The sequence below is a fragment of the Rhinolophus sinicus genome, chromosome 3, assembly GCF_057876585.1.
Source record: "Rhinolophus sinicus isolate RSI-liver-muscle chromosome 3, RSI-T2T, whole genome shotgun sequence".
Taxonomy (NCBI): domain Eukaryota; kingdom Metazoa; phylum Chordata; class Mammalia; order Chiroptera; family Rhinolophidae; genus Rhinolophus; species Rhinolophus sinicus.
Genome location: NC_142503.1, coordinates 74,748,329 through 74,772,772, shown reverse-complemented (window position 1 = coordinate 74,772,772; position 24,444 = coordinate 74,748,329). Strand labels below are relative to the sequence as shown.

The 24,444-nt window shown below is 33.3% G+C and overlaps 1 protein-coding gene across 1 annotated transcript in view; it reads left to right on the top strand.

The window, feature by feature from the left end:
• Window positions 1-24,444, top strand: part of TMEM232 (transmembrane protein 232) — a 175,954-nt gene that overhangs the window by 43,497 nt on the left and 108,013 nt on the right. The window contains exons 9-11 of the mRNA XM_019727872.3: window positions 1,887-2,041; window positions 12,539-12,662; window positions 13,680-13,929. Of these exons, the coding sequence (XP_019583431.3) occupies window positions 1,887-2,041; window positions 12,539-12,662; window positions 13,680-13,929 (529 nt within the window). The remainder of the gene's footprint in view (window positions 1-1,886; window positions 2,042-12,538; window positions 12,663-13,679; window positions 13,930-24,444) is intronic.

Genomic DNA, 24,444 nt, shown 5'->3' with positions numbered 1-24,444 from the left:
GAACGCGCACCCAGGGACCCGGGGGATGCCTCCACCAGAGGGTGTCAGAATGCGTCAATCACAGGATTTGGACTCTAATAAACAGGTGTTCTCTTTAGATTTCTAGATACTGCCAGAAAGTAGGAGCAGTTCTATGATTGGGTATTTTGTAAGTGGCACAGTGACTTTTTGTCTGTGCTTAGAAAAAATTATCAAGTGGCTTAATTTGTTTATCATGGTCTCAGAGGAATATTGTCAGAGGTTGAGATTCTGTGAGTTTATATCCAACAGAAGAACAAAATGACTTGGTTGTGAGTGTCAGAGCAGCTTGTAATAATATCGATGTCAAATCCGTTCCAGACACCGGATGCTGCTTTTTTTCTTTCTCAGTGATGAATAAAAATGGCATCATATAAAACTGAAAATAAAGCTTCAATCTTGTTCATTGTGCAAATCTTGACCTTTTCTTTACCAATGCTTTTGGGAATTTTCTCTGGTGATGGTGCATAAGTTTATTAACAAGAATATGTGACCTAACTGAATATAGCCATGCAGTGTACAGTATTTAAAACAAAAAGCATTGATTGTTCTAATTAGTCAAGCCAACCACAAGTTTCAAAATGTATCTATTTTACGTATATCTTTTGAATAAGTTTGCAGCATGAAGGCTGTCAGGCACCCAGGCTGAGACATCTAGAGCTATTTGACAAAAGAATTTCATGTTTATGGGTTCCATTTTTTGGGGGTGGGCACAACCGCGTAGCAGGAAATTGAGTTATTTGGAGAGAATGCTGTATGTGCATTTATTGAAGTCAGTACATCTTAGTCTGATATCTTATGTTATTTTAGAATAAAACTTTTCTATGGAATATTCTAACATTCCAAACAATGACTTGTTTGTTTCTCTAAATCATTGTTCCCCAGAGTCAGTAGCTTTGCGCAGAGACTTTGTCTTACTCATGCCTTTATCTCCAGTGTCTGAGCTCCTGACAGCAAGTTGAGCGATACACATCTGTGAGACTTAACAAAACAGTTTGCTAGAAACTTACAATGTCTTAGTTTAAAATTAATTATGAACACCTGCTCTTCTACCTTAAGAGTACTCAACATGAAAATTATCTTTAAATTGTAGTCTTGATGTTGTTTTATATAAGAAATGAGAATTATAAAGTCCTTTGGAGTCTCTTTAAGCGTTTCCTGAGAATAAAAGAGTAAAACATCAGATAAGTTAGCAATCTGAGTATATATGATAGGATGTGTATTTGAATCTTCACTGTTGACAAAAATTCATTGAGCGTGCTATTTATTATTGTCTCATTATCACATTAGGCCCCTTTATAACAATTACTTTAGTGGACCAGTTAAATCTATAAAACTGTTAGGAAGTACTCTAAGAAAAGAATAAACTAGTAACAGACCATTTGTGTTCTGAATTTGTAAGCTTTTAAAATACTTAGCAGACATTGACCATATCCATCTGGGCACTAGTTTCATCCTTAAAGCAGAACCACATTTTAAACCCTAATTTGCTGTTTGATCATTATTCAAACTTTCCCTTGTCCCCTCCTCCTTTGGTGTCATGGAGAACTAAGTCATATGGAGTCTAAGTGTGTATAATAGTTGTCCCTTAAAGAATAGAAAATTTTGTCATATTGTAGAACTGATGTCTTTGTACATCAGGGTCCTATGTGAAAATATATTAAGACCTCAAGTTCAAGTTAACTTACAAAATATATATACTTACAAAAAACATATTTGACTGGATTCCTCCACTTGGTGCAAAATGAACTTTAAGAAGATATGCATTAAAAATATATGCATTTTCATTTGTATATTTAAAATTTATTTTTACTTTTATTCAAGACAAAGAACTCTTTCTCAGATATATTTTTATATTTTGATTCCAGGAACATTTGCAATTTAATCAGGAAGGATATGAAATTAAACACCTGCTGTGGCACTGTGTTGCTGCCTGGACCTGTGTTCAGAATAATAGTCCTCAGTTGAATAAGGTGCTTGAACATGTCATCTGTCATAAAACACAGCTTCAAAAGAAACGCTGGTAAGAGGGATCCTATAAATCCAAAGTAACTCATGGAGAAACCTTTGTGTTTAAATGTTAAATAACCTTTGTACTTAAATGTTAATCACACCTTAGTTGACTATGAAAAAAATTTATAATCTCAGTTCCAAAGGCAAGGGTAATTTATATGTTTTTTGTATTAGCTCATTTCATCAATAAATTGTTCCTATCTATTTTTCTTTTTAGCTAGACAAGCATGAATGTATTACACAGTTCGTCTTTATTAAATGAAATTTATTATTGATAAGTTCATTCCCATGTTTAAAACAGTTTTTATTTTCCAAGTTGTTAAACAATGACAGTGAAGTACAGTTTATTATCTTGGAGGAAATATACTAAGATTCTGTTTCTTTATACCTTATTTGTAACGTGTGACAAAAATGAATCTTGACTGATAACTGTTAGTTTCCTCCTGTACATATGTTAATTTGAGGAGGGAAGAAGAAGTCTTAAATTACTACAAAAGAGGGCATGGGTTCAATGGAAGAAAGAAAAATTTTAAAGGAGAATTTCTGAGGAAATCGATCAGAGATATTCCTTTCCAATATTTGAAGACAATCAGAGTTTTGAATTCCTTTCCCAGTGCTAACAATAATAATAACAAGCCATGCCATAGCAAGTTACAAATTCAATTGTCATGTATTTTTCTTAAAATTAGTTCCAGTTTTTAAGCTTCTGGCAGCCCACTCTGCACCAGTGGTCTTTGTGTAAGTAAATTATAAGAATCTGGAGCATTCTTTATGAATGAAAGCTGTTTTCCCAGTTTCATTTGGAAGTTTTGGGGATTCCAGATCAAATAAACATTTCTGGAGGATGGCTTAGAGTTTGCCTAATTTCCTAGAAAGAGCCTAGTTTAGAACAGGACTTATCAAGAACTTATTCTGTCTCATGGTCTGATGGGAGCAACCTGCTCAGTAGTGCAGTTAACAAAGATCATGATTCTTTTACATTTTAAAAATAAGGATAGTATCTTTAAATAGAAAAAAATCACAATGCAAGTAGAATATAGCTGTTATATCAATAATACAGAATATAATTTTGATAAGTATGTATTAAGATAGAGCTGATAAATACAATAAAAGTTAGAGAGTTTTATTGGTGGAAACTAGACTGTTCTGAAAGCCATGGTGATTATTTCAGGACACATTTGTTATAGAAAATAAGTTGTAGGCAATTCAGACATACAATTTTGTTTTCAAAAGGACAACTAGAGCAACTTAGGTCTTGGAGGACTCTAACTTGACTTTAAAAGTAACAGGAATCATATTTTAATACATAAACATAAATATTTCATGACTGTCAAATTTATTTTCAAAGTATTCTAATAATTACCAAATAAACAGGTTTAAATAAGCACTGACATAGCAAAAGTTTTGGCTGATTAAGAATATTTGATTCTGAAAGTCAAGGAATTGTTTCATTAACCAGATTTTAGTTTTACTGTACTGCAGCAACATTGATTTAATTTAATTTGTTAGTGATTTGTTTTTAAGGTAGTTATTTTTTTTTATATTTAGCATTTTATAGAATGGCATGTTGGAGATAATACAAACCTTTTTACTTTATGAATGAAAAAACCGAGGCCAAGTTTATTAGGCTTACTAGTGACTGGAGCCAGATTTTAAGGGTCCCAGTGTGACACTCTTTTTAGTACATCATCCCACTGTCATTCTGGCTGCATTCTTACGGAAATATTAAGGTGCTTTGAGGTAACTTGTCACTGAGTCTTGACTTCTCTTTTTCTGGAAGGGCATTGTGGAAATCAATTGAGGAAGGAGATGGCAGTGTTTAGACAATGCTGAATGAATACAGGGGTAAATTGAAAAAAATGGTGATGCACAGTGATTGCTTATAATAGAAAGGAAAAGATAATTGTTTTAAAAAGCACTGCCAGATAATTTTGATTCTATTTCTTATATTTACTGTGTTTTTTAAAGAAAAATGCTTACTCTTTTTCAGAAAAGGTAGATGACTCTGGTAAACAAAAATAACCCACTGATATTAAAAGATTAATGTGTTTTTTTTTAAGTTAGCAATTTGACTAACTTTTCTGTTAGTCAAATTTTCTTATAACATCATACCAAATATTAAAAAATTCACTTCTCTTCTTACAAAGTATTTAAGTTACTTATGTAACAGCCTATACAGCTTTCAAGAAGTCATTATTCTAGATAAAACAAACTGTGATATAATTATCAAAATCACACCAGAAATGCTTTTACATGGTCTCATGTACTCCTAAAATTGGGCATATGTGGAAAAATAAGAAAATGAACTGAATGTATTTAGAATTAAATAGAAATATTGAGGCATCTGGCCTTGACAGTAAATTAAGACTTTGTCAGGACTTGCTGAACCAGATAGCTTTAGAATTGTGACACTTGGTAGAGGGTATTTTTGGTTTAGTACCTGAAATCTAATGCCAAGTGACTATTAACAGGAGCAATTTCATTTTCCATGCGTATCAGTAAAGTACCATAATGATGAATAAATGTTCAGATATTTAAAATGCAGAGGGAAACCACTCAACTGATTGATCAGACGAAATTTCATTGATGGCAAAATTTTCTTGTGTCCATGCAGGTGAGTGCTTCTTATCTGCTCATTTCTGATGCTGTCCATTCGTAGAGGATTTATCATGTATATGCCTGCCTGACTTCTTATAACCCCTTTTATGAAGATCATGTAATATGAAAGGAAAGAAATAGAAGCAAATGGTTTCAGCTGAGTCTGGAAAAGAGCAGGCCCAAGATCCATGAAAGGACTCAAAGGACTAGCAGAATTAGAGCAACTTCTGCTCGGTGGGGGAGGGGGAAAAAACTGAGGAAAGGAAATGAACTGAAGACAACACATTATAAAACAGGATGAAGAAGTAGAGAAAAAGAGAATATATGAGCCCCTCCCAGCTGCCAAGCCCCAACCTTTATCTTGGAAGTTGAGCTGCCTGCCAGGAGCCGCAGATAAGCAGCTTTCTGTGAGGCAGATTTCCACTTAATATGGATAAATTTTACAGGATGCTTTACACTCTCAGTGCTCCACCCTGTGGTTTGGCCTTTTAGAAACTGCCCTATTTGCTCTGGGGAGATAGCTCCAGCCAAAGCAAAAGGCTTTCTAATCTAACATGAAAATAATGCATTGTGTTTATAATTGAATTATTACCCAATGAAGACTGCTGAGAAATGCGGTATGGCATTTCAGTAGAGCAGTATAACACATAAAATTATATCTCCCAAAGCAAAACAGCCAATTTAATGCACTCCATGAATGGATTAAAAAACAAAACAAAAAACTTGACAATTTAAAGTTATATCAACATGGCAAGTGTTTTCTAGATGTCCAGTATTTGTGCTCTCATTGAAATGACTCGAACAAAGAATCAACTGCTTTGTATGAGCAGCAATGCCTCCATTTCTGGGTATCTGCATCACTGATACCCACATTGTCTATCTCCATGAACCCCAATAATTATAATAATGTTTATGTGATATTTTTACCATAAAGACATTCAAACAAAAGTTTTCACCAATAACCGTCCACATTATTCAGGAGCTAAGATGTGAATATTTGTCCTCACTCTTCTGATTTAGTTCTTGGATTTCTTATTGATCCTTTGATCTTTTGAGCCAAAAATAAACATTTAGTCTGTGTCAAGAGTAAACATATAAATTTTGTTTTGCTACATTATAGTGCAGTGAAAAAAACATTCAACCTCAAATCAGAAGACCTGAGTTTTAGTTCTATTTCTTGCTACCTGTCTAATTTTGAATGAGTCATTTAACCTCTATGAACAGTCTAGTTAGCAGTTAAATACAGATAACAGTCACCCCCAAAGAGCTTTTGAGGGATTTAAATAGATAAGTAGTATGAAAACATTTTTTATACGCTCATTCTCCCCTAATATTTCATTTCCTGCTAGTTGAGATCTGAATTAATGTTTTTCCAGCTAGACTCCTGCCTACTGAATTTCTATCTCAGTACCTGACACATGTGCTCTGCTCAGGTTAACCAAATTAGACGGCTTAAGTACTACATTTCAGAACCGTTCCCCTGCTCTGGGCTCTCAAGGTCACAATCTTGACTCGGGCCATTATTGTCTCATAACTCTTGTAGCTTATTAACTGGCTTTTTTGCCTTAAGTTTTCTCCTCAATAAACTCATACTCTGCTTCCAGGACCACAATATTCTCCCACTTAAAATTATTTAGTAAGAATTGTTTTTACATGGCACAAGTCTCCTAACTTGCCATGATTTTTAAAAATCAAGAAGAGAAACAACAAAGACTGAAAGATCCTGCTACTGGGATTCATTACCACCAACTTACCACACAGTCAGAGGAAGTACCTGATAGAGCTGAATGAAAGAAAACAATTAGCACCTGCCTATGCCTTCTCGGATGAAGGAGCAATCAGTGCCTGTTGACATTCCATCCCTTCACTCTGCCTCTCATTCTTCCCTGGAGTTCCAAGAATGAAATTCTGTAAGCAGGGGAAAGAACCCTTCCAGCAGAAGAAAGACTAGCTTTTCATATAGTCCATCTCTTCTGAATATCAAAAATCAGGCAAAGGCAAGAAAAATGTATTCTTTAAACTAGTTTCCTTAAATGATCAAAATCAAGAATGAGTTTATGACTGCTCTCTGCTCCAGGTGCTGTGAAGTTTGAGACTCATTTATTTATCCTAATCCTCCCCTTCTTTGCCTGTGAATATAAACTTGAGTTTCTGATAATATGTGGTCAAATCATCATTTAAATGTTGTATCTTCTCCTTGAAAAATAATTTGTGTATTTACATTTATTTTTTGTATCATATTTATAAAATTATTTTGACATCAAAATTTATCTATTTTTCCCAATCACTGTCGGCCTCTTAATAGTAGAATTTCCCATTCTTAAGCTCTTAAGTACTATTTTGTCACCACGCAGCAGCTTAACTATTTGTTTCCTTGTATCTGCCCCCAAAGAAAGGAGAGTCTGTAAAACGGATCCTTTTAGGGACTTTGCTAAACCTTTGTGTTTGCACCTTATGCCTCCCTGTTTGGTCCCAGAAAGATGACTAGACAGTCAATGATGGGTAAGATTCCTCATGGAAGGAACAACTCAAGGCAGACGCAGTCGTGGGGACCAACAGGAGAACCCACGGGGTTCACAGAGGTAGGTACAGCCCCACATCTTCCTCAGGCTAAGGAAAGCCTCAGCCTCTGTGGCTGCATTCCTTCCCAAAACCTTCAAGGGAAGCGATTCAATGAGAGTCTCTCCATCTATTCATATGCATATAGGTTTTGTCCCTTGGGGAAGTTGAGACTTACGGTCCAGCTGCCTGCAGGCAAGGGTGATTGACTTAAATCGGTTTCCTATTATGATGTATGGAATTCACAGATCTTGAGATTGACAAGCTTTATCTCCTTTACTTCCCCACCGAACTAGTAAAAGCTGATGCTAGGCCTAATTAGGGCTTCCAGTCCTTGAGATTGGGGGTCCCTTGGTCTGCTTAAACCCTATGCATGACTACTGCCTTTTCTTAACCCTGCGCCTCCCACCTCGCTCCCCACAACTGTCGTCGCGTGGGATGCAACACTATTTATTTTTTGGTTGGCTTGAGTAAATTTCTAAATATGAACGTAGGTGACCTATTTTATTACGTGAACCATTGATTACACACAAAAAACCTTTGGCTGAGTGTAGCATTTGTCACCATTTATTTTTCCTCTATAAAGTATAATGTACATTTTATCTGGAAATAGGATTCTGAGTCCTAGTTTTATTTTTTTTCTTAAATTTCCCTTTTAAAATCTATATGTATTGCTATGTTGTTTTCTAACTTACAGTTATGATGAGATGTTCAGTCAGTCTCCCTCTTTTTAAAATTTTATTTTCAATCCAGAATTTTTTAGGAACACCTTTGTGATTTGGTAGGCCGGCAGTAAACAAGATCCTCTCTTGTCTCACTGACCATTTTAGGAAGCTGTTGGGGCAAATCCTCCATTTCACTTGCAGAAAAGCCCCTACTATGTGAAATTGCACAGACATGCTCTAGCTATTGGTCTACATTTTTTTGAAGGCCTTCCATTGATTACTCATCATTTACACGTGTTCCCAACTCTTGCCTCTCTGTGCTTAGGGTTTTTCTTATATTTTGGTAGAAAACTCATATGCCTGCATTAAATTTTAAATTAAATTTTGGGCTTCCTGGCATTGGACATGTTTTCTTTTATTTGGATCCCATTTTCTTCAGAACTTTAAAATTCGTAAAGTTTTTTTACCCTCTGTGGTACTGTAGATTTATTTTCTTGATTTTATGTTTCTTTGGTTGTTTCAATAGAAAGTGATGGATCTCAGTTTGCCAGCTTTAAATGCAGTTGTCTTCCTCTAAATTATGGAAAAAATTTTCAAGTTTGCTCCCTTTTAAGTGTTAGTTTTGTGGTTAACTTCCTCAACTATGGATTTGAATTATATTTTTGTAATTTTAATTTCCTTGCAATCTCTTGTTTTCCTAATATAGTACCTTCCATATCAGTGTTCAGGCTTTTCATTGCTGTGTTTTCTTCCTGGGCTTTATTAAAGATGCTTAAGAATCTTGTAAAAATATCTTCTGGTTCCTGTAATAAATCATTTTCAGACGTACGATCCTCTCTGAGTATTCAGACTGACACTCTCTTTGACCTTTGCTATATAATACATTTTTTATTGGTCTCATGTTGGGTATCCTCCTCCATTTTCCATTCTACTTATCTCAGAACTAGGAGAAATCTATAAAAACTTGGTATTTTTAAATAAGAGATTTGTGTTCACTGCGTACCTAACAGCATTGTTAAAAGCTACAACACTCAACATGAAAAATCATCAGGGACCTTCCTGTATTCTCCCTACTCTTTGATATTTTACCTTCGAGGAGAAAATATACTCCTTTATTCTCTTATAGTACCCCCCACCCCCACCCCCATCTCCTACACACACACCCTCACAAGAAGTGTTTCTACACTTTTTGTCATCTGGAAGTAGTCACCTCTGAATAAATATGGAGAGATGAGGAAGAAGTTAAGAAATAATACTCTGGCTCCTTAAAAAATCAATACCCCAGAGTAAAGGCACTTTTACTCATTCTATGAAAAACAGAGTAGACAGTAGAGATTTTTTTTTTTTTTTAAATTTAACTTTCTTTGGGGACAAAAGGCTGCTGTGTTTCAGAAAGAGGCACATGAGTACTCCTTATTCCTGTTTTTGATCCAGTTCCATTAATTCTATGGTTTATGAAAATTCCCTATAAATTGCTGTTCTTAGTGACTTCTCTTTCATTCTTAGTGTCAGGCTTGTGTGGAATTTTGACATCATCTGTGTTTCCTGAAGTATCTATTGAAAGACTAAAAAACCCTATACAAAGGTTCTAACTTGGAGGTATTTAATTCCGTCTTTTAAAATTACAATTTTGTCATTGAGGAAACAGATGTAGAGGACTATGGATAACCCAGGAAAACTATTTTGATGCTGAATTTCCTAAACATTTTGTAAGGATGTATGTAGATAGATAGGTAGCTTTTTATGAAACCCTAACTTATTACATTTTAGCTGATTTATATTAGTGTAAAGAACACTGGCCTGGAGTCAGGGTAGCTGAAGTACAGTCCAGGATCTGGTACTGTTTAGTTATGTGCAGTGATTCATACTGATTTTAAAAGTGGAAGAAAAGCTAAAAAGTAAGACTAATCAAGTAACAGTTAATCAAATAAAACAACAATGCTACTTTAAACAAGGCAGTAAACCTGTGCTTTGGTTTCTTTACAAAATTAATGGGGAATCTATACTATTTATAAATTACTTTGTACATGTTTACTCTCATGGCACTGTAAAATGAAGTCAATGTATTAATGATTGAGACTTGGTGTACAATATGAGTTCACAAAGAAGAGTGTGCTGTGTTAAAATTTCTAACATAATCCACTTTGGATTCTCCTTTCTACGTGCATTGATTTTCAGTTTTAATTTTTAACAAACACCAATTTATAGGTATTGATGCTTCTATTCTATTTTTGGAAAAAGCATTTTTACTTATAGAAAATTTTGCAATCAGCAGCATTGATTGAGAATAGTGTTTCTGTTGAAGCATTTTTTCTACCATGGGTGGCTGACACAGATGGATTTTTCAATCCATATTTCAATGAGAGTGCCCCAGGTTAGTTATAATTTTCCAGACTTAAAAAAGAAAAGAACCAAAACCATATAATTATGAAGTCTATTTGGGGAAAAGAAATTTTGTGAACTCTGAGACTCTCCTCTCCTTTACGTGACCGCATCGTGGTGTATGGGCAGGGCATACTCTGGGGAATGACGTAGTCATTTGTACCTTTTCCTTCAGTCACTCTAGGACTTCACAGAGAAAGAAAGTTATACTCATATTCTTTGACTTTGAAGGAATAGTATTTTTATGATTCAATTCAGTTCAGTATTTTGAACCTGGCCACTTTTACATAGAGTATTTCATTTAAATCTCAGAATATCTCTGAAAAGTAGGTTTTGCTGTCTTTAATTTATAGATGACTAGATTAAGACTGAAATAGGGTACACAAATTGCCCTCCTTAATTAGGGGTGGAGCTAATATTTTTTCCCTATGTATTCTGACACTAAAGTTTATGCTTGTAAACATTGTGCTAAGTGTATCAGTTAGGATTCAGTTCTTGTGCATGTAGCAGTAACCTGATCACAACTGCTCTCCCAAGTAGGGCTTTATTTATTGCACATGACAAGCAGTGCACTACTGATGCACATGATTAAGGGAATCCCTAAGACCCAAGCTCCTTCTGGCTTCCTTTCCTTTTATTCTTAGTATGTGACTTTTATCCTCATTGTTGCAAGATGGCTACTCTGCTTGTGGTATCATGTATGCATCCCAAGCAGGAGGACAAGGGTGAGCAAAGGAGGAAAACAACAAAAACCTGTTATCTAAATTTAATCTTTTTTATTAATCAGAGAAATAATAGCTTACCTAGAAGCCTTTCATAATGTATTTCCATTTATTATGGAAATTATAGGTTTCATTGACCAAACCTACATTTAGGTTTCATTGACCAAACCTACATTTATGGCTATTCCATGCTTCAAGGGAATCTGGGGAATCATTTTTTAAATCAAATTTATTGAAGTATAATTTACATACAATGAAATTCACACATTTTATGTATACCGGTCTATGACTTTTGACAAATGCATACACCTGTCAAACTACCACAATCAAGATATAGAACATTTCCATTGTGAGGGGGCAGTATTAACTGAGTACATTGTCATATGGAACAAAATTGAGTTTTAGTTCTAAAAGGAAAAAGGAGTCAAATGCTATTAGGTGGGCAATAAGCAACATTGTATTACTAAAGTTAAATATTGATGTACTTAAATCATAGTTTGGAAAAGCAAGCCAGCAAAACAGGAAATATCTATAGGTGGGAGAAGACTTCAGTTATAGTTAACCTAGCTTAAAACATGAACTTGAAAAAATCTCCCAGATCTCTTTATGTCTCAATTTTCCAACATTAAAAAAAGATTGAAGAAAGGTCTTGAATGTGTCAAAAATTGTATTTCAGATCAAATTAGATAATTTATGCGAAAGCACACTGAGATCTGTAAAGCTCCATTTAATATAAAGAATTGTCTTTTTTTCCATGATGAGAGATGTTTCCTTTTGAAAGTGATGATGAACTTGACTTATTGGCCTAAACTATTACAATAGTGAAATTAAAATGTATTTGTAAAATGTATTAACTCTTTAACTTATTAATGGCCTATAAATAACGCAATATGCAACTGTAGGCAGAGGCAATTTTTACATTTGCATTCTTAACATTTTTCTTTTAAACTATATCTCTTTTAATTGGCTAAAAATAGCAGTAAGTGTATAATTTCTGGAAACTATCAGAATACATGCACATTAATGGCTAATAACTTTTTGTATGATTTCTCAGTTATTATATAATATTTAGCTCAATAAATCTTGACAGTCTCATATATTCAATGTGAAATATAAATTTTATTTTGAGAAAGTGAACTTATAAAATCGAATAATGCTGAATTTTTTGAATATTTAGGAAGACCATGTTTTTTTCCTCTCTCTTGAAAAGAAAATACTCTCTTGAAATTCACCCCTTGGAATCAGTTGCAAAAAGGTGAAAATCAAAACTTATTGTGAGATTTTTGGGGCAATCTCTAGAACCTGAGCCCTTGATTGCTTGTTATACAGGCTCTATAAAGAAATGCTATCTTTTGTAATATTTATTATTCTCAGAGTTTTGTCAGCTATCTTGCCAAAATGTGTCTCTGTCTTGTGGACTTTTATCACAACCAATGTCAACCGATACTAGTCTTTACTGAAAGTAAATGTTTCTGGTAATCGAGGATACTCATTTCTTTTGGCCTGTTACTTTTTTCATTAATAACTGTTTATTATTATTTTACATTAAAGTCTTTGTTTTTGTCTTAATAAAATTTTCAGGTTGGATTCAGTATTGGCTTTGTTGGTCCTTGGAGAGGCTGCCAAATTAAACATGGCCTGCTTGAAAACTTTAATGGACCTAATGAGAGATTTCCTTTTAAGCATTACATCTGTTCAGAAAGAGGTAACAATACAGTGCTAATTTTGGTGTGCAAAAAGACCTGAATAGAAACAATATTTTTTTGCTACTATTTAAATGGTATATTATATTAGGGCTTTTAATGAGCATAACTTTGTAATAATACTTTTAATTAAATATAAAAGTAAATGTATATTTACTATATATCCCAGTATAGATAGACAGGTAAATACAAATATATATCTAGATAGAGATAGAAATAGATGATATATTTACACATAATACACATACACATACACACACAAGAGAGACTTTATCTTTTATTGACAAATTTGAGATCATATAGTTATATGTGGGTCAGTTTCCTGTTTTAAAAAGTTTAAAATATATTATAAAAACATTTTTCTTTGTTACTATGTTTTGTTAGAATTTACACTTTAGTAGAGATGAGGTAATTTAATCATTTCTGTACTGTTGAACAATTGAGTTTGTTTCTAATTATTCACAGTTAATTACAAATAATGTTAAACTGGTATTCTTATGTATAAAAACTTGATCTGCATTTATGACTGTTTCTTTAGAATAGTTTCAGAAAATCAAATTATTGAGTGACAGACTATGAACTTTATATTCTTAGTACAGATGTCCAAATTCTTTTCCAGAACATATAACTTTCTTGCTTTCCTATGTAAAATGTCTAAAAGTGCCACATTTTTTAAATCCAGAATTGAGCTTTACATACAAAAAGATACTTTTAAAATGTGATATGAAAAATAGTATCTTGTTGGATTATTTTGCATTCTACTGACGACTAAGGAAATTGAAAATTGTTCTCCCTATACATTTTAGCGACTTGTATTTTATATTCTTTGAACTAGGTTTTATGCAATCGACCCATGTAAAATCTGTTTTCTAATGAGTACATTTTAGAAATATTAGTTGATTATGGTCTTTTAACAATTCTATAAAATTTGAAGCTATTTCTTATTATAAGTACAGTATGTAGTTCTTAGTTATGACAAAACATACTTGGATTATCTAATAGCTATTTTCTCATTTTAGGAAGAAAGCTGCAAGGTAGATGATTTTTCCTGGGCCTGGAATGTAGTCTACATATATACAACAATTCTTGCAGAAATCTGCTTGTATGCAGCCACTTCTAATCTGCGAAAAACTGTTTTTGTTGGTTTTTGTGAATGTAAAAGTTCACAAAAAGATATTTTACCCATGGACAAACCAGAACAGCCAGAATTGAGGGAAACTAGTATTTTAGGTCTTTTGAACTATTTCTCTTCAAAAATGTCGGATAATTGTAAGTAAATTATTTTTCTACTTGATGACAAATATTTTTAAAATGTCCTTACATCCATATAGTAATAAGTCTTTTACAAAAAGTTAACATTTCAAAGTGGGAAATAATTTTACATTCAGTAGGACTTCCTACAAATTTAGGAACAATATTTTATAACAGAAATTTTTGATCAATAATTTTAAAACAACTAAAATATAAACTAGAGTCAGTTGATTTATGATTCAAGTTATATTCATTGAAAACAAAATATGACCTTGGGAAAACTTATGAAATGTATATAAGTTTGTTTTATTCTTTTCCATTTAAGAACCTCTCATCCATCTTGTTCTCCATTTTCTCTAGGCATCTGCTGTTTCTCTTGTTCTTTTCCCACCCAGAGGATTTCTCTTCAATCACTCACATAAGTTAGTCCATTCTTCACATCTGACATCTTACTCTCCATCAAAATGTACCTATCTTGTGTCTCAAGACTAAAGGTTGTTTCCTACTGTTGTTTATGAGGGCTATTAGAATAAAATAATTTTATTTTTTAAAGGATACTACAGAGACAATATAAATCCAAAAGTGTCCCTTTAGGTTGACAAGAATTTTATGACTATCATTGCAGTCTGTGCTATTATAGTCTGTTATGTGTATGACTCACTTCCATTAGGTTGATTGAGACTGGAGAATCATGTCTCAATATATTTGTATTTAACCCAGCATCTAGCTTAGTACGTATTTAGCACATAGTAGGTAGTCAATTAATTATAGTAGACTTACTATGTAATAAAGAAATCATTGAATTTAAAATATAATTGCAAGATTTTGAAAGTATTGAAGGAGGCAAGATATTGTCTTTCCTCAGAACCATAGTTCGCTCATTTGGGGTAAATTATGTTTGAATATAATTTTAAATAATAAAACCTTAGTAGTAGATATTAATTTCATTCTCAAAACCTTGGTCACAAAATCTTGGTCACTAATTACTTTCAATATATTTTTGGTTTAATCAGTGGATCGGAAGCTATCATTTCTCATTTCTGAATGCATTTTGCTTGGCCTTTTCCCACTTTTCAAGAAGATTGTACTTATTTTTTATTAGCACCAACTTAAAACAGATCTTTAGACTCTCGTACATATATTGTGTTTCTCCCATGTTTATAGCATTGATAAAGTGAAGAGGTATTTACTTTGTTTTCTGTTCTCACTCTTAAGTTTTTAGAATGGTCAGAAATCTTCCTATATACCAGCTAAACATGATTACGATTTTTAAACTTCCACTAAACAGATTCAGCTACAAATTTTAGATCTTCGACTTCTTTTCCTAGCTGTGCAGAATTAGTTCTTTTTCCCTATGATGGGTCCAGAAGATGCTTCTACATAAGGAGGGTCTTTGCTCCCAGAAGCCTCTTTGCCTGACTCTGACCAGGACCCCTGAACACTGGCCTTCTCAAGATGATAGGGTTGCATCTTTCTGTGGATGCTCAATTTTTTTGATCTCAACAGTCTGATTATTTGTGTTTTTTTGTGTGTGCTTTTTGCCACCCAGTTGTTGATTTCATTGTATTCATTTGCTTATTGTTGATCTTTCTTTCAAGTTTCTTATCTTCTGAAGATTTGATTTTGGTGGTACAGGCACATAATTTGGGTAAATTCTTGGAAGAGATTGCTATCTTTTCTACTTAATTTCAGTTTTGTATTGCTCGGCTTCCTGGATAATACACCCCAAAATAACCTGGCTGAAATAGTATTCTCTTTTCCTATAATTCTATCCATGTCAGCAGCAGACTTATTGAGAATTTTATTGACATTTATGTGATTTTTCTTCCTTTTGAGCGATGTTACACATTATAGAGAGCTATCTGTGAGCTTGAACTTGCCAAGTATTTAGTCATCCTTGGTCACTGTTTTCTCATCTTTATGGCTAAATGAGCACACTTATTTTTGCTCTGTATGATTTCAATACCAAGGGAAAAGTGTGATATCCAAAAACGATAAATTCTGATTATTTTCATATGTGTCCCTAGGCGAGATAGCCACCTAGATATTTGTATTATAAGTGATTGTCTCTGTAAGGTTGATACTTTTGTTTAATTACTTATTGAATAAGTCCTATAAGAATTTCTGAATCTTATTGTACCGATCACCAGAAAGTGCTATTAATCAAAGAGCTTTCTCTACAGATTACATGATGTCATCATTTTATTCTTCTAAATGGCATTATAATAGAGAGGTAGAAGGTAATCCTAACAGACTGTGTTCTGGAAAAACTGCCTTTTGTACATTCACAGGTGATGTGGATGGCTGGCTCCTTTCCTTTCACTGATGTCCTTCTGATGCTTTCCCTTGAACTCAGTAATAAAACACTTAACCAGTATTTTTTTTTTTAAATGTTTTTTCAACCCAGGTGGGCAAATAGATGTTTCTAGCTGTGGAATACCTTTAAAGATCTGATCTGAAATAAAGAGGATAAACATATCAAAATTGCCTCCTCCACAGTCAAAAGTCAATACATTTCTATGACATGAAACTGTGTATAAGCCATAAATAATGCTAGCAGCACTTGTCTCATGATTCTGAGTATTTTGAAACCCTCAGTATTTATAGCATCTTCATGGTTTCCTGTAGGAAATGTTTAAAGTAAGTTGATTATCTGATGACTGTTCTGTTAAACACATCTCAAGAATGGGAGAAAATTCTGCAGCCTTCTTCCTCTCTGTCAGAACCTCCTCTAGACATAAACTTTTGGTCTCCTCCTCATGTTTGTACTGCATTCTTGGCTTTTCTCTGTCAGCCGCTACCATAAAAAGCCGTTACTTTACATGACTGTATAAATACTTTGTCAAATATTTCACCAGTCAAATGATAGCACTTAAAAACTGTGTTAATGTGATTCATTATAACCTGAATCTTTGTAGCATCACTGATTGATTTTACACATAGGGAAAATGCTTTGAGTGGGTTTTCCTGTATGCATGACTATTGATAATGATCGCCAGTTCTACAAGACCGTGGAAAATGGATAGCTCCACAAGTATTACCATCTCTGCAAGGTCTTGTCAACGTGATTACTGGAGAGGATAGGTCTGTCTCTTTAGAAGGAAACTGAAGCTGCTGCTGTATTTAATTGAAAACGATTTTTTTTGTGTTATAATTTTACACTTCAAGTAAGTGAAGTAAAAAAAAAAAATGTTGAGAGTAAAAGAACCAGTTCTGCAGTCACACAGATTTGAATTTTAATTCTGTCACTTGTATTTTCGAATCCCAGGTCAAATTATTTAATCCTGCTGACTTCATTTCTTTACCTGATAATTATGATAAGCATACTCTTCACATAATAGGGCTTTTGTGAGAAAAAAACTGTGGAAACATATAAACACTTGGCGTAGTATTTTGTGGACACTAAAGATCCAATAATGTTAATAGATGTTATGGTTGTTAATGTTATAGTTAATGTTATTGTTTTAATGAGAAAACATCAGTGAGGAAGGATTTTTTTTTTCTATCACTTATTTCTATGTGTACTTTGTATCCTGGGAATCCTATTTTATTTACATGTAAGGATATAAATGACTGGAAAACATTTAAAAATGTTTTTATATAAGGAAAACTTCAAATCATAGTTTTGTAAAGGCAATGTGATGGGGAACTAAAGTAATGACTTCCATGAAGATAATTTCCTGGTAATCTGATATGGGAGCAGAAGTTGAAGGATCTAGACGAATGATTGGTTACTTAGCTTGTCCCCTTTTCATTCTGAGATTTTGTGTCCGACAAGCTTTTCATAGATGTCTATTAATTCCAGAGTGAGTTTCCTGGCCAGTGACTGAAGTGCTAAGTTTTGGTGTTTTTGATTGAATGGAAATTTCCATATGTGATTATAAATACCAACTATGCATTTGACATTTGGTTGAAACTCCAGGTGTCTGACTTTTATTATGCCTTTTATGAAGGACCATCCTACACACCTGCTGCTATGGGCTAAATTGTGTTCCCCCACCCCAATTCATATGTTGAAACCATAGCCCCCAATGTGACAGTTTGGAGATAGATCCTACAAGGAGGTATTAAATGAGGATATGACATTGGGGGCCTAATAGGATAGACTTAGTGTCTTTATGAGAAAAGACACTAGACAGCTCACTCTCTCCACCATGTAAGGACACAGCAGGAAGACAACCAGCTAAACCATTAAGAGAGCCCTCACAGAATCAGCTGGTAGCTTGATGTTGGCCATCCCAGCATCTAGAAGAGTTAAATATATATATATTTATTTTGTTTAGTTGTATTTTAACCAGTTTATAGTATTTTGTTATGGCAGTGCAAGCAGACTAATACATCACAATGGTGTTGAGCTGTAGGCAGGTTTGATATCCCTCAAGTGCCTGAGTAAATCCTTATTTGAAAACAAATTTGTATATCATAGTCCCTAAAAGAGATAATTTTGAGCTGGAAAAATATGAGGGAAGATGATAAAAATTAATTTATTAAACACACAGAATTTTTGCTTGATCCCTGTTGAAATTCTGATTTTGAGAAACATTTTGCCTTGATGGGTCATAGAGGATAATAATAGTTAACATTTACTGAGCTCTTACTATGTGTCGAGCACTATTCTAAGCATATAACATGCATCACCTAACTCATTAATCGTTACATAACTACACTGTAGATACTCATATTATCCCCATTTTATAGATGATTGAACTGAGGCACTAAGATAATATTTGCCCAAGGAAATATAGTTTGTAAATAGTATATCTGAGATGTAACCTAGGCACTCTGGCTTCAGAGTTCATACTTATTAACTCACTATGCAGAGTTAACTAGATTAGTTGACCTATTGAATGAAATTAAAAAAAAAATGTCCATTTGCATGTTGAAGAATGTGAAAAAAGATGACTGAGAAATTCTCTCTGACAGTCATTATCCTACAGCACTGTTTGTAAAAGGATTTACACTGAGTCTGTATCATGTGGGGTCCTTATTTCCAAAGTAAATTTGTGGGCCTTGTTCTAGTACTTTGGATAAAAATCCTAAAAGTGGTGTCTAGGAATCAGTATTATTAAACACCACTTCTGACATCATAATTTGAGAAAAACTGGCCTTTAAATTTAGCTGCTAAACAAGGTAGTAAAATGTTGTCCCTGTCATAGAGGAAACTGCTTCTCTTACTTGATGTTGCAGACCTTTATGCATCCAGCCACTTAGTATATGTAGCAGATGATTTACATATAACTTTACAAAGAGGGAAACACACAGCTTTGTGTTGTATACTATATTTGAAATGCCGTCTTCTGTGTTCCTACTTTAGATTTCAGAGTGGTAAAATGATCAATTTTTAATAAGCTTGATTATCTGGAATCTGTATTGTGGAAATAAAACTTGGAAATGGTATGTTCTGTGAGAAACCAACAGACACTAATTGAGTGTGTCTCATAAACGAAATAGATAATGAATGATAGAACCAAAAATATAGAATAGTAAAAATCTTTTGATCATGTAGTTTTCATCCAATGCACAGATCTATTTTAGACCATTTGCAAATAGTTCACAGTCATGTTTTGCTTAAAAGTCAACACAGATAAGGAACTCCCTATCTCTCAAAGCAGGTCATTCCATTTTTTAACACTGTGAAAGATTCTTTCTTATAGTAAAATGAAATCTATCTTTCCCTATCTCCCAAACTTTGGCTTAAGCTTTGCCTTCTAGAGGAAATCAAACAAAGTCCATTTCCCACATGCAAGTCCTTTAAATATTTGAAGATAATTGCATTGGTTCTGTTTCTTCACCTTTCTACAGTAGAGAGGTGGCCTTTATCTCCCATCCCTTTGCTTACTGTCAAGTTCCTATGGTAACATTTTTTTAATACATGAAAAACATATTTTCAATATGGTTTATACTTCTTAAGTTTGATGGCAGGTTGCAATATCGTTAACTTTGTAATGGTTTATTCCAGTGTTATGATGTGAAGGTATGTGGGACCCAAGTATTTTTCCATTCAGTGTTATCTATGAATGGGAAAAGTCAATGTGACATTTTTCTTTCATTCTTTTGTTGAGAATAATTTTCCTCAACAGTTTGTACAATGACAGTAGTGAATGAAATATATGCCGCAGTTGTAAAATAACTTTGAATGCTTAATTTTGATTCATTTTAATTTAGGAAAAATACGTTAGCACAGAGTAATAATTCCTTTTTAAAAAGTAAATGAAAGTTAATTGGAATCTTAGAATTAATTGAAACTTTAAATGGTGCTCTGTTAAATCTTCAGTATACCTCTTACCTTGGTAAAGGTTATTCAGAAAAAAAAAATCGATAAGGTTGTGTTCATTATACATAGAAAATAGTTAAGTCTTTTAAAAATCCATGCACATGTTAGTGGTAAATTTCAGGCAATTCTCATAATTCACAATTCTGTGTGTTGACAAATCTGAAAGTATAGTACAGATTACATTCTATAAACATAAGGAAGTTAACCAAGTATATCTCCTTGTCTTTTTAAAATTATTTTATTTTATTGTGAGAAGACCACTTACTATGAGATCTACAATCTTAAAATTTTAAGTGTAAAATATGTTATTGTTGATTACGGGCACAATGTTGTACAACAGATTTACAGAGCTTGATTCATGATGCTTGACTGGAACTTTAGCCCAATGGTTAGTAACTTCTTATTTCTCCTTTTCTTCAGCTCCAGAAAACTACAATTCCACTCTCTGATTTTATGAATATGACTATTTTAGGTACCTCATTTAAGTGAAATCATGCAATATTTGTCTTTCTGTGGTTGATGTATTTTACTTAGCATAATGTCCTCCAAGTTGTTGCATACAGCAGATTTTCCTTCATTTTTAAGGCTGAATAGTATTCCATCATAGGTACACACCACATTTTCTTTATCCATTCATCTCTTGATGGACATTTATGTTGTTTCCATACCTTAGTTATGTGAAGAGTGCTGCAATCAACTTAAGAGTTCTAATATCTCTTCAAGATCCTGATTTCAATTCTTCTGGGTATGTAGCCAGAAGTGAGATTGCTGGATCATAAGCCTATTTGTAACTTTTTGGGGAAACTCCATACTGTTTTATATGTCAGGTTTTCCACCAACAATGTATAAGGGTTCCAATTTCTCCCCATCTTAGCCAACATTTGCCTTTTATTCATTTATTTATTTATTTATTTATTTATTTATTTATTTATTTATTTATTTGCGGTAATGGCCATCCTGACAGGTGTGAGGTGATATCTCATATTGTTTTTGATATGCATTTCCCTAATGATTTGTGACATTGACCTTTCTTTTTTTTCATATATCTGTTGGCCATTTGTACATCTGTGTAAGTCCTTTGTTAATGAGTTGTTCTCTTGATGTTGGTGAACATCTTTATGAGAGTTATTTTCAAATCTCTGTAAGGTAAATCATATAATTGTTTCATTAAGTTCCATTTCTGGAGGTTAATCTCATTCCTTTGTTCAGTGGAGAGATATATTGTCAAGAATCTGTTTTCCTTTGACTATTAATGGAGTTTTGACTCTATTATGTGATCAGAATTGTTATTAATTTCATATCGTGTAGAAATTATGAGAAATTCTGCAGGTCTTTCAAATGAAATTAAATTTTTCTAAAGTGTAATGGTGTTTAAGCACTTAAGAAAGGTTGTTATATAAGTTGATGAGCAAATTATATTTAAGTGTAGCTTATGATATCTATTCATCTAGTAAAAATTTGTATATTTAGGATGTTTTAGGCTGCAAGTCTCAGAAGACCCAAATCAAAATGGCTTTTATTTTAAGAAAAATGTGTGATCTCACATAAGAATTCTAGGTGAACTAACACAATATTGGATTGACAAATCAAGCTCACAGAAATCAGAGATCTCACATAATACTGACATTTACTAATAATTTTAAGGATAATGGTAACCAAGCGTCTCAGTGAAACATGATGGTGGACATAAAAGGAAACTCCTTAGGTCCTTTGTTTTCACATTAGACATGATCATTCTGGTCCAGAATTATAGATTAAGTATTTAAGTTAGTTGAGTGGATTATTACCTCACACAATGGGGTAAGCATTTAACATATTAAATATCTCTGTTTTATTCTTTTGGAGAGTTTTAAATGTTATATAATTTCCCCAGGGTTCCATTCCACATCAATCTATAGATTTCAATTTATTTATAGTAATCCTTTAGCCAGGGCTATCCTACCAAGAGAACTCTGTAGATAAAGTCTTTTATTCCAAGTAAACATTGTTAAGTCTGTATCCTAGAGATCCTATTGACAAAGAGGTTAAACTGGGTGGCGTGTTTTTGTTTTTGTTTTTTTCTTTCTCACAAGCATGTTTCTCAGTGAAGGGAGTGAATGAACCGCTGGCTATGTGCTCAACTCACAAGAGATACAGGGTTCAATGTTAATTCAGTGGCTCAACATTATCGAGGACCCAGATTCTTTCCATCTTTCGGCACTACACTCTTTGGGTAATAGCTATTGTTCTTAGACTACTTCCCTCATGGTGGCAAGATGGTCATAGTACACAAAAAAGGATAAAAAGATAGTTTTTACTCATGCCTCTTTTGTTTAACAGCAGCTATCTTGACAGTATAATTCACATACCATGAATTCATCATTTTAAAATATAAAATTGGTGTTTTTTAGTATATTCACAGAGTTGTACAACCATTACAACTATCTAATTTTAAAACACTTTCATCATCCCCCAAAGAAACCCCATTCTAATTGTACAAGTTTTGTACTTCTTTTATTAAATCTACACCTATGTAATTTATCATTCTGATACTATTTTAAGGGGAATTGCTTTCTTAATTTCATTTTCCAATTATTCACTTCTGATTGCTAGTATCTAGAAATACAATAGATTTTTGTATATTGATATTATATCCTGCAACTGTGCTAAACTCTTTATTAGTTCTAATAGAATTTTTGTGGATTCACTAGAATTTTCTATATACAAGGTCATGTGATTTGATATAGTTGTACTTCTTTCTTTCCAGTCGGATGCCTTTTATTTGTTTCATAATTGTCTTTACTAGAACCTTTAATACAAAGTTAAATAAAAGTGGTGAAAGCAGACATCCTTATCTTTTTCCTAGTCTTAGAGGAAAGCATTTAGTTTTTCATCATTAAGTAAGATGCTAATGGTTGGTTTTTCACTGATGATTTTTATCTATTGAAGGAAATTTCTCTCTATTGCTAGTTTTATATCTGAAAGCCCAATTCTGTATTCATCAAACCATGTTACTTACTCCTAGTACGGATTATAATTTTTATATCATACAGAGTAATATCAATATCCTGGCAATGCAGGAGTACTAAATGTACCATATTATACGTATATAAAGATGTGAAATTCAACTGATTCTGGGTGGTGAACACTCAATGTCACATATAGATGATGTATTACAGAATTGTCCACCTGAAACCTATGTAACTTTACTAATAATTGGCACCCCAACAAACTTTAATTTAAAAAAAAAAGAGTCAAAACAAACAAACAAAAAATAACTAGACTATAGAAAATAGAAAAAAATACAGCACAGTACTTTTATAACTTTCAAGCAGAAAGCAGTTTCATGAACAGAAAAATCATAAATCATAAAAGACATGATTAGAATATTTCACTACACAAAAAACACAATATCTGTGCAGAAAAAAATGAGAAAACATTAAAATAAGTGAAAGTTGGGAAATACATACATATACATCTATGAAATAGAGATAATAATAAAAAGAAATATAACTTGTCACTATTATTGCCATCCTCAGCTTTCAGTGTGGTTTTAGAACTTGTTAGATGGCCATAGTTGGATCAAGACTAAATCTTCTCTTTGGGCATGGTTAATTCTTTACCACATATGTCCCAAGCCCATGCAATCATCACTTTGCTTCTAGATTACTGTAAGGATAAAAGTCTCCCTGTTTCCCTTACACTCCCTAGCATCCATTTTACACCAAGAAGCCAAAACATTTTTTAAAAACATAAAATAGGTCAAGTTCCCTTCCTTATTTAAAATGCTCTGTTAGCTTTTCATTACACTAAGAACAAACCCAGACTCCTTTCTGTGGCCTCTGCCATGATCATTCAGTGTGCTTCTGCAAACAGCATGCCTACTTGACATTGTCTTGTCCCATGAATCCCTAGCTATCTAGTATTCCCATCCATTCTGTCCTTCCTCGTGTTTCTCTAAACTATCAAGATAGTCTAGGTCCACAGGTTTTTCATTTTCTATCCCCTATGCTGGAAACACTTTTCCCCAGTTCTTTGGATGGTTAACTTTTTTTCATTGATCAGATCTTTGCTTGAATGCCGTATCCTCATGGAGATCTTTCTCTCACTCTGTAGATTGTAGTTTTCTTCTCCTAGTCATCTGTGGCCACATTACCATCTTCTTTTATTTTCATAACACTCATTCTGAACTGATATTGTTCTGTTTACTTTCTTAGTTATCTGTCTTTTTCCACTAGCATTAAGTGTTCTGAGAACATTGTCTTTTCCTTTGGCACATA